At 41.2% G+C, this 12,154-nt stretch overlaps 1 protein-coding gene across 1 annotated transcript; it reads right to left on the bottom strand.

Annotated features, from left to right (window-relative positions):
- Positions 1 to 647: 647 nt before the first annotated feature.
- On the bottom strand, positions 648 to 972 carry LOC142423229 (small ribosomal subunit protein eS27-like). Its single transcript, XM_075528453.1, has one exon. The coding sequence runs from the start codon at positions 970 to 972 to the stop codon at positions 721 to 723; it is 252 nt and encodes an 83-aa protein (XP_075384568.1). The 3' UTR covers positions 648 to 720.
- Between the last annotated feature and the right edge of the window lie 11,182 nt (positions 973 to 12,154).

Genomic DNA, 12,154 nt, shown 5'->3' with positions numbered 1-12,154 from the left:
ATGGGAGAGCATCATCACATCAAGAACATCATTCATGAAGAAAGCAAAAAGTCATTAAAAAGAAAAGATCAAAATGGATGTCAGAAGAGTCTCCAAAACATGCTCTTAATCAGAGACTAGATAAGGCAAATGGAAGAACTGATGAAATAAATAAAAGAGCTGAACAAAAAATTTCAAAGGGCAGCTCAAGAAGACAAAGTAAAATATTACAATGAAATATGCAAAGATAAAGTTAGAACACCAAAAAGACTACTCACAGCATATATTAAACTTAAATCAAGAAAAAGTCAAGCCTCAAGTTGTAATATTTAAAGAGTCTGCCTGTGTGCTAATTATTGAACCATGAAGGAAGCATGAAAAGAAGTTAGGAAGAATACATAAAGTCACTATCAAAAAGAACTGGTCAACATTCAAGCATTTCAAGAGGTAGCAAATGATTAAGAACCAATGGTGCTGAAGGAAAAAGTCACCTTAAATCATTACCAAAACAAAGACTCCAGGATTTAACAGAACACTGATTGAAATGTTTCAAAAAGCTGATAAAGCACTGGAAGCATCCACTAGTCTGCACCAGGAAATTTGGAAGGCAGGCCAACTGACTGGAAGAGACCCATATTTGTACCCATTCTAAAGAAAGGTGACCCAACTTTTCTTTTCTTTTTTTTGTATCCAAAATGGGTTTATTAGAATGGCTTCCCACTCATCTCGACTCAGGGTCTTTTAGTGCTGCTTCCGTCTGAAGGAGCATCCTTCTGTGAGCCTTGCTTTTCCTCCTGTAGGCTGACAGAGGACAGTAGAGCACCCAACACACAAAACTACTGTTTGTGCATGGCTGAAGACCTTGGTGATTTTATAGCAGCCTGGGCATTTGACATCCATGAAGTAGGAATTGAGGCTCTGCACCAGGCACTTCTTGTGTTTTCTCTTCTCCTCTTCGGCAGAGGGGTGAAGGAGATCCTTTGCGGGAGGCATGATCGCTGAGCGGTCGTCAACGCTGGAAAGGTGACTCAACTTTTCTAATGCACAAATTTTAGAGTGATATCATTAGTATCACAAGAAAGTAAAATTTTCCTGAAAATTATCCAATAACAGTTGCAGCAGTACATTGACAGGGAGCTCTGAGATTCCATTTGGATTCATAAGAGGATGTAGAACAATGGATATCATTACTGATGTCTGCTAGAAATTGAGCATAGAATAACAGAAATATGTTTCTTTGTGTTTTATTGACTATGCCAAGGCATTTGACTGAGTGGTCCATAACGAACTAAAGAGAGCTTTGAGAAGAATGGGAATTCCAGAACACTTCATTGTGTGTTCATGAAGAACCTGTCTGTACATGGATCAAGAAGCAGTTGTGTGAACAAGGGAATACTACTTCATGGTTTAAAATCAGGAAAGGTGTGTGTCAGGGTTGTACCCCTCACCATTCTTATTAAATCTGTATGCTGAACAAATAATAATATGGTAGGGTATATAAAGAATAATTTCACAATGGGATTAAAGGAAGGGTTTTTGTGTTTGTTTTTTAAACAACCTGTGATACACAGATGACACAGCCTTGCTTGCTGAAAGTGAAAAGGGCTTGAAACTCTTGCTGATGAAGATCGAGGACTGCAGCCTTCAGTAGGTACTACAACTCAACGTGAAGAAGAGCAAATATCCTCACAACTGGACTAACAGATGACATTGTGATAAAGAGGGAAGACAATTGAAGTTGTAAATGATTTCATCTTGCTTAGATCCCCAATTAATACTCATGGATAAACATTGCACTGGGTAAGCCTGGTGGACTAGATCTCTTTAAAGTATTGAAGAACAAGGAGGTTACTTTGGGTACCAGAATGCACCTGATCTAAGCCATAGTATTTTCAGTTGCCTCATATGCATGTAAAAGTTGGACACTGAATAAGAAAGACCAGAGAAAACTCAATGCATTTGAACTCCGATGCTGGAGGACACTAAAGGCACCACGAACGACCAAAAGAACCAACAAATCTGTCTTGGAAGAAGTACAGCCATAATGCTCCTTAGAAGTAAGAATGAAAATTTTTTTTAAAAACAAACAAAAAGAAGAAAGTATGGTGAGACTTCATCTAATGTAGTTTGGACATGTTATCAGGAGAGACTAGTCCCTGGAAAAGAGCTTCGTGGGAAAGCAGAGGGGCAGCACAAAAGAAGGTACTCAACTGGATAGGTTGACACAATGACTACAACACGGCCCAACCATACCAACAACTGTGAGGATGGTGCCAGCTAGTACTTGAGAAGAATGGGAATTCTAGAACACTTATTTGTGTTCTCATGTGAGCCCATACATGGATCAAGAGGCAGATGTGTGAACAGAACAAGGGAATACTGCGTGGTTTTCTTTCTGTTGTACGTGCGTTGGAATGGACTCACCAAAAAAAACCCAATTCATTGCCATGAAGTTGATGCTGACTCATAGTGACCTGTAGGACAGAGAGAACTGCCGCTGTCAGTTTTGGACTGTAACTCTTTACAGAAGTAGAAACCCAGTCTTTTGACACTTAACGACAACAAAACCAGAACTGAAAATGCTAAAACAAGTCTTCTTATGCTAATAAACGCTGACCTCCTGAGTCCTTAGAGTCCAAAACATTCTGTGGACACCCTTGTTACATGGCAAGTCAGGCTATCTCGGAGTAAAATATTTCCCTTTGTTGAATTTCCTTGTACTTCTGTCTATATGAATTCCCACCTGCATGTTAATATTTGTAAGAGTGATAAGGGGGATTGTAAAGTTTAAGCTGATGTTAATCAAAATAATAGAAAGATAATTCGCATTTTAATTTGTTAACTCATAACTCATTGCCATCGAGTTGATGCTGACTCACAGCAACTGTATAGGACAGGGAAGAATTGCCCCTATGGGTTTCCCAGACTGTAAGTCTTTACAGGAGTAGAAAGCCTCATCTTTCTCCCTTTTTAATTTGTTAGAAATCCTAAACGGAGCTTTCTATAGCAGGAGGCACCATCCCTTGAAGCAAAAATTCTTCTTAAGCTTAATCAGTAGGGATAATCTTCTAACTTAGGGATGCAGTAAACAAGCCCATTAAAGATGGGTGACCATTAAAAAAAAGATGGGTGACCATTAAAGATGGGTAGCCAAGCATGAAGCAACCCCCATTTAGATAATCAGTGGAGCATAGTGCTTTGGGGGAGGGTCTGCTCTTGAAAAAAAAAGTATGTACAGAAAATTGTTTTCTGTGGTCATAACAAAACTTGCCTTTTTGTTACATCAAAAGTCAAACTAACTGCCAATTAGTCAATTCTGACACATAGTGACCAACATAGGACAGAGTAGAACTGCCCCTGTGGGTTTCTAAGACTGTAACTCTACGGGAAAAGAAAGCCTCGTTTTCCTTCCTTCAAGTGGCTGTTGGTTTTGAACTGCAGACTTAGCAGCCCAACATGTAACCACTATGACACCAGGGCTCCTTTTTGTCACATAGTTAGAGTATATAACTTGCTTGATTTTCACCAGATTTTCTAAGCAGTTTGGAGGTAGGAAACCCCACTGTTTCCTCCTGTCTCAAACTACAGGATAAACTTTAGAATTTTTTGACTCAAACTGTTCTCTGTCTTTGGCTAACAGAGAAACAGGCAATCTTGGACCCTTGTTCTCAGCAACAAGAGAACAGCCAGGTATTAAAAACTTTGTAAATTTTGTAATCAGCAAAGCATGCAAATATAGTCCTAGTTACTATGAGAGTGTTTTCTGGAGATCAGTTTTCTAATAAATTCAGTTGCCTGTCTCTTTGCTATATTAGAGCTTTAGTTCTGAAAACCAAGATTTCAGAAGGCTAGGGATGACAGGGCAAATCCAAATCCACTTGCTGAGTTCCCATGTAGATTAAACCCTCACTGAATTACTTTGGACCTTAACCAAAGATGTAGATCATCTTAGCTTCAGGCACAGTGCTTTGGGAAATGGATTAACGCCACCTCTCTCCAGTCAACCCAGGGAGGGACAGTCCTGTTAGGGACTGGCCTGGGTGTGTCCTTGATGTACATCACCATCCTAGGGACAGTACTGGGGGTGACATAATCACAAATTTTGCCCTATCTGTTGTGCCCTGCCTTGGTGGATGACTCTGGACCAATCTGGTAAGCTCCTCTGTATAATCTGGTGTACCTGTCCCAATCATGATGCCTGGTTCTGTACTCTTACCTGAAACTGTGTAGTGATCTGCCTCCAATCATGGACTTGTGACAGCTTCCTTTCTTCCATCAGGATCTCCAGTGGCGTAATGGTTATGCATTGGGCTGCGGTGCTCAGTTTGAAACCACCAGCCATTCCTCAGGAGAAAGACTTGGCTTTCTACCCTCTGTAAACAGTTACAGCCTAAGAAACTCATAAGGGCACTTCTACCCTGTGCTGTAGAGTTGGCATGCAGAGTTGGCATGCTGAATCGGCAGGGACTCAACAGCAGGGAGTTTGGGCCCTTTGTTCATGCCTTATTTAACTAGCTTCCTGACTAAATCCTCAGATGCCATTATGACCTAGTGTAAGGGTCTACTTCATCCGGATGATGTGCGTGTGTTTTTGAAGGTGTGTTTGTCCCTTTTAAGACAATAAATATTCTCCCTAGATAACCGTGCAGTGTTTCATTCTGTTGCGCATAGGGTCACTAGGGGTCGGAGCTGACTTGATGGCGCCCAACAACTAGTAGTATTTGAGACTGGGGTTTCTTTAAAACAGCATGGCATAACAGAGGTGATCGGCTGCTTCGCCATGAAACTGAGCTTCTCCTTTTCAGCCACTGGCTGCCAGAAACTCACTGAGGTAGATGATGGGCATAAACTTTGCAACTTTTATGAGAAGCAAATGGCCACAAAAGTTGCTACAGAGGTGCTGGGGGATGAAGGGAAGGGTATGGTGTCCAAATCAGTGGTGGGAAAGACAAGCAAGGTTTTCCCATGAAGCGTCTGGACCCACGAACAAGTCTGCTGAGTAAGGGACACTCCTGTTACAGACCAAGGACAACTGGGGTGAGGAAGCACAAATCCATCCGGGCTGCATTGTGGATGCCAAGGTGAGTGTTCTCAACTTGGTTATTTTATATATATATATATATATATATATATATATATATATATATATATACACATATATATATACACACATATATATACACACATATATATATATACACATACATACATATATAAACATATATACACACAAACAAATAAATAAATAAATAGAAGAGAGAGATCCCAGGACTGACTGATACAACTATGCCATATCACTGGGGGCTCAAAAGAGCCAACAGAATCCACAAACACCTCAATCCCTCTAAGGAAGATGATGTCCTCCAGTGTTGTGAGAAAGCCTCTGAACACAGAAGGCATGAAACTGAGGACCAAAACACCCAAGATTCAGTGTCTCCTGATTCCACAGGTACTGTAGCATAGGGCTGGGGCACTTCCCTGAAGAAATAGCTCTCAAGAAAACTAAGGAGATCACCATGCATGTATTGCCTCAGTGCCACCCTGCAGTTACTCAACGGGTTGAGATCCATTGAACAGGGATCTACACTTGGGAGAGTTGGCCCAGGAAGACCCCCCCACTGGCATCAACCTCCATATACCAACAGAACCCAATCAAATGAGAGATCAAACTGTGTAGGCAAAAACTCATGGGTTGTGGCTCAAGGTGAAATTATGCTCTTGGCACCTCATATGACAGTGTCAGGAGTGCAGGGTCATTGGGAAAATTGATGATGATAATAGTGCAATAGACATATACCCCAAGGCGGGTGACTGACAACGTTGTACTCCCTTGTTTATATGGGTTTTTGCTTTGCTACTTGTAGCTTGCTTTTTTGTGAGTTTTTTTTTTTTCTTTTTGGGTGCGTGTGGTCTGGTTGCTTGGTTGCTCATTGGCATATGGCTGCTGCTGATGCAGGTGATATTATAGGGTTGTGATTTTGTCACATTTCAACTGCCAAAGTGAACCTGAGACGTGCAACCCCCATGGACAAGCCTGGGCTCCTAGTTAACTCTAGCCCCAATTCAGGAACCCTTAGTCTGATAACTCAATACTCACCTTCACGAAAGGATCACTGAAGATAAGGATGCTACAGCAAAGTGTGGGGAAGAAAATAGATGGTGCCTGGCTATCAATCGGAATAGCGTTTGGGGTCTTAAAGGTTGGTATTCAAACAAGCAGCTATTTAAGCAAGGAATCAACTAAGTCCACACAGAAGACGCACACCAGCTTGTGTGATCCAAAGATGACAATTTAAAAATTGGAATAAGGTGAAGGGAAAAGTATCAGACCTACAATTATGAGCACCCAATTTGTAGAAGGCAATAGAGGGCAGTGGGAGCCCAAAACCCATCTGCAGAGCATCTGGTCAGACTGAGTTGCTGGCAGATCCACTCTAGCCACAGACAAGAGTCTCGAACATCCTTGCTGCCAGGCAGAGACCATTGTAATCTTGAGTATGCTGAACTGAACACAGTTCTTGGCCAGATGACCTCTGTGTAGACCTGACCTGAGTTGGATCTGTGTGCAACTATCTTTTACTTGTTCCATGACAATTTTTCCCCTGACTTTTGGAATGTTGACGAGGGGCTTTTCTTTCTGACTCATTATTTATATTTGATCTTTGCATTATTATTATCCTTAGCACCTTATTTCAAATTTGCTTTTTGTTGTTTCTGTTGGGTTTCCCAGTTTGTGACCCACAGGAGGAGTGGCTGCCTAGTGATAATAATGATACAGGGGTGGGTAGGGGATGCAGGCATGGGAATGGGTGATAGGGAGGGAAGGGAGATTTTAGGAGTGGGATCTGAAGACAGGAGTGGGGAGGGAGCACTAGAACTGACTGTGATTGCACAACCCATTTTAAAGGGGATTTAACCATGGTGTGGGGGTGTTCTCCTGATGTGATTGAACAATTGAAGTGTATGCTATGTAAATTATGTGCCAATAAAACTTTTTTTAAAAAAGGAAAAAGAAAAACAAGGAAGAGGCCACCAAATATGCTAATCTTTCACCCAAGAGGATGGAGGAGGCCAAAGAAAAATGTCAGGAATAGATTGCCAAGAGATAGAAGTTGTCCTCTCTCTAAGAGTTTCTACTTCTAAGTCTGAGTATAGATTTCTAAGAACCTCGACTAAATAAGCTCATCTGTTTAAAAATAAAAGCAAGACAAAAATAAAATAAAAGCAAGAAGAACCCTGGTGGTATAGTTGGGCTGTAATACTCAAGGTCAGCAGTTCGAAACCATTGACTCCTCAAGAGAAAAAAAAATGGACTTTCTACTCCCGGAAACAGTTACAGTCTCTGGAAATTCACAAAGGGCAGGTTAATGCTGTCCTAGAGGGTTGCTCTAATTTGGAAAAACCCAAACAAAACAACCCTTAAAACATTATTCACCGGAGACTCCAGGAGGAGGGCTGCCAGGTGGAGTCTCTGATCTAAACCTCTCCCTGCCCCAGCCAGAATCCAACAGATCGGGGCTTATCCCTGCTGTATTTTGTTGTTGTTTAGTAATGTTCTTGACTCTGTGTTATGTACGTTTCTATGTTTTTCGGTATATGAAACTCAGGTTGGGTGAATCTATAGAGACAATAACTAGAATAAAGATTCCTGGGGGATACGGCAGGGGAGGGAGGGGGTAATGGAGAGCTGATATCAAGGAGTACAAGAAGAAAGAAAATGTTTTGAAAATGATCGTGGTAGCGATTGTACAAAGCTGCTTGATATGACTAAACTGTTGAATGGTCTGATGTCTGGATTATGTCCTAATAAACAAAAAGATTTGGGAACTCAAAACTAAACCAAAACATTGCTTACCTTGGAGTAGTTATTGATTGGCTCAGTCGTTCCATGGCAGGAGTGCCCATTTGGAGGTAACAAATGCAGCACCCAGTGTGGGGTTATGCTTTGGGTTCTTTGTCGTGGTTATATGTTGGGCTACAACGTTCATGGTTGGTAGCTCAAAACCCCCTGCTGCCCCGCAGGAGAAAGACTGGGTTTGTACTCCTATAGAAAGTTGCAGTCTTGGGAACCCAAAGGGGGTTGCTATGAGTCAGTATTGACTCCGTGGCAGCGAGTTTGGTTTGGATCTGGTTCCTGATCTCACCTAACCAGTCTTGGAGAAGGATTTATGATGATTGGGTAAAAAGAAACAGAGACAGATCCTGATTGTGGTAAGTGCACCAATTCATCCTGTGTGCAATTTCCCCTGTAACAAGCCAACCAGTAGCCATTGGAACTTTTGTCACCGAGGGCCAACCTACAGCCACACTTGCAAATAGAAGCTGGTGGGTCCCGTGAACTGGAATTGTCCTAGGTGGCTTCTGTAAAGGCACTCTGACGGTCTAAGGAGTTCTGATGGTGGGGAGGGTTAGCCTGCTATTAATCAAAATGCTAGAAGTAGAACATAATTTAAGACTAAGTTTGTTGGGAATCTCAAATGGAGTTTTCTGTAGCAGCGTATCGCTGCCTCCTCCTGTGCAGTCCCAATGCCCTTTCAACTTATTCAGTGGGCATGTTCTTCTCATTCAGCCAGGCAGGAAGCAGGCCATTAAGATAGGGAGCCCCCACAGTACCCACCATTTAGATAAGCGCTGGAGCATGGGGTTTTGGTGGGAGGCGGTGTCTGGTAAATGTTAAAATCACAATAAACTTAATCCTGGGGAAACTGAATGTACGGATCATTGTTCCCTTCCTCTGATCATTGCAAACTCTGCTTTTTGTCACATGGCTTGGGTTATATAACTTGCTTGATTTTCACTGGATCTTATTTTAAATAGATTTATTGGGCTATACTTCACATATTATACAATTTAGTCATTCAATCATCTTACGATTTGGGCAATCATCACCACAATCAATTGCAGAATATGTTCTTCTCATATTCATCATCGTTAGCTCCCTATTTCCCTCCATCCCCCACTGCCATGCCCCTGGGAAATCATCAATCTGGTTACTGTCTCTATAGATCTACCTATCCTGGATTGCATTCACAGAAAATCACACAGAAGACAAGCAGGAAGTAGACAACAACATCAATTAAGACAACAACATGGCTAGATAAAACAGAAAAATGCAATATACAAGGAAACAAAATATTGAAAATGGAAAAAACTTAAAAATTGGTCAAAAGGAAGATCAGATGACAAAGTATTATATTTCAACCTAGCTCTGTCTGTCTTAATCAACTCTATAATGTTCTCTGTCTGATAGCAAAGCTGTTCACAACCCTGAGCTCTGGTCAGAGGGGATTCACCAGAAACTTAATCCACATGGGGACCCTTCAAATGGACTGTTGGGCTTCTCTGCCATCCATAGCCTTCTGCAAACCAGCTGTTCATAATTTAAGCTCTGATACCATTGCCTCTTTCCGATTTAATTATTTACAATCCTCGGATCACACAGGCTGGTTCTTTCATGTGGACTCAGTTTATACCTCACTTAGAAAGCTGCTTATCTGATGACAAGCTTTGAAGTCCCCAGATGCTACTCATCTAGTTAGTCACCGGTGATTCTTCGCTCTAGCACTTACATCTTCAGTGATCTCTTCATGAGGGTAAGCATCAAGCAGGGTCATGCCATAAGGACTAGTAGTCCTTAGATTGGGGCTAGAATGAAGTGTAAGCCCAAATCCATTCATATATCTGTGGCTTATATATGTCTCTGGTTTACTTTAGAGATACCATTATCGTTTTATGATAGAGAACATTATAAATCATCCCCCTACAGCTTAAAGTCATTCTATCAATTGTGCCATTAACTTAACTAATGGTATAGAATTTAAAACATTGTTGAGAAAAGGAAATTATACAATTATAGGCTGGCTTCAAACCACATGTAATACTTGAATTGCTGACTTGTACACATTTTTTTTTCTTTTTTTGACTTGTACACATTAAACTCTTAAGTGACTGGACTCTATTTACACAAACAATGGGGTTGGTGATAGGGCAAAACTTTCTCTAACACAAAGGCAGAACCATGCTGTGTTAGGCTGAATTGACTAGAGAAACAAGTCCATTGACACTCATGTATGTGTAAAAAATAGTTTTACATCAAGAAATAATTATGCATCAATAAAACACTCCAACCCAGTCTAACTCAAGTTACTAAGTCCCACATTAGTCCATAAGTCCCACACTAGTCCCTCTTCAGGCTCACACAGCCACATGCAATGATTCAGAATGCAGGAAGATCACAGACCAGTGGGTGCAAAGTCTTGTGGATCCAATGGTGTGGAGGCATCACAGGGCTCTGGCATTAGAGTGGCCTGCTAGCAGGGAGGTGAAGGAAGAGAGAGAGAGAAAAGGTAGGTTCCCAGGACCCTACTTCTGAGAAAGCCAGGTCCACAAGGAGGCACCATCAAGCTACAATCTGACTGACAGATTGAATGCCACCCTGACAATTTTATATATCTTCAAGTTGACATGATATTATGTAACTACCATACATGCCTACCAAGTCAACATATGTTATAAGAAACAAAGGAAGGCATTAAAATATCACTATATCTTTCTTCTTTTTTATGATCACTTGAGTTTCTCAAATCAACCTGGTCTTTGACTGAAACAGTGACAGGCAACGCCAGACCCTCGTTCTTGGATTTTGCATATTTCTGCCTTATTGGGTTCTTTCTTTCCCCTCTGTCTGATCTCCTAGACTCTGCTTTCTAGGCCTAGAGGTGTTTATCTGTCACAAAAGAAAATGAGAAGAAGAAAAAAAAGAAGAGACTTGCAAAATTTTTATATACCTCCTATCTCTAGTTTATGGCTTGAAGTAACCGTGAGAGTTTGCTAAAGAATGGAGAAAGTTATGTTGATGAGAAGTGGTACAGTAAGGTCCCAGAGGCCAATCTTCTGGGTTTAAGTAAGGTGTTACATAACCAAGCCTGATACTATAGACGGACTGTTAAAAAAGGTGTCCAAAGAATACATTGGGATTGACCAATGGTTACCATGGATGGGTGAAGGAGAAAGAGTTGTTGCTTAGGGAGTATTGAGTCTGTGTTAATGATGGTAGAATAATATGGAAAATATATCAATAATGGTTGTATAACATGAAGAATATAATTAATGGGGCTGAATTGTGCATGTAGACATGGTAGAATTGGAGAATGTTTTGTTGTGTATATTTTTGCCACAATTAGGAGAAAACAGAATTACATGAATAACAAAGAGTACAAAGAAGAAGAATGTGTTTTAGAATTGAATTGTACAACTCTTTTTGATATGATTGAACTATTGAGTTGTAGGACATGTAGATGAAGTACTAATAAAACTATTTTTAAAAATAGTTTCAGAACTCCACAACCACCACCTCCCCCCCCAAAAAAAAAGAAAGAATTGGGTAAAATGTAACACTATTTCAACTAGGGTTTGTTGACACCGAATGGCAAACAAGCACATAAGAAAATGTCCTCTTTCACTAGCCATCTGGGATATACAAATCAAAACAGCGATGAGACACCTGCTAACACCCAAAACTGTAACCCAATTTTTAAAACAACAACAACAAAAACCCCAGAGCACAATAAATGCTGGAGAGGGTGTGGAGAGATCAGAACTCTTTCACACTGCAGGTGGACTTTTACATAGGTACAGCAACTGTGGAAAGAGATAAGGTGATTGCTAAAACAGCTGGCAATAGAAATACCATACAACCCAGCAATACCATTGATAGGCATATACCCCAAAGAAATAAGAGACAGATCACAAACAGACGTATGCGCTCCCATGTTCATCACAGCACAGTTAACATTAGCAAGAAGACAGGAACAGCCCAAATCCCATCAGAATGGATAAAAAAAATTTTGGTATGGACACACAATGGAATACTAAGCATCCCTAAAACACAGTGACGAAACCGTGAAACCACTCATGGTTTGACGGGATCTGGAAACCATTATGCTGAGTGAAGTCAGTCGATCACAAAGGACAATGCTGTGTGAACCCACTGCCCTAGGGGAGAGCACCAGAATGGGGGGCTCAAGCTCCAGGCCGTCCAGGCAGCTTGGCAGAGAGCCGGACTGGTGCACGAACCAGGCACCGTGCTCTCTGGGTGTGTTTTGAAGGCCACTTTGGCAGAAGGATCCTCAAGTCGGTTGGGATCAGATTTTCCAGAGGGGGAGGGGAGGATGAT

The sequence above is a fragment of the Tenrec ecaudatus genome, chromosome 12 (assembly GCF_050624435.1).
Source record: "Tenrec ecaudatus isolate mTenEca1 chromosome 12, mTenEca1.hap1, whole genome shotgun sequence".
NCBI classification, from domain to species: domain Eukaryota; kingdom Metazoa; phylum Chordata; class Mammalia; order Afrosoricida; family Tenrecidae; genus Tenrec; species Tenrec ecaudatus.
Note: the sequence above shows the minus strand (reverse complement) of the source record. Positions and strands in the feature narration are given on the sequence as shown.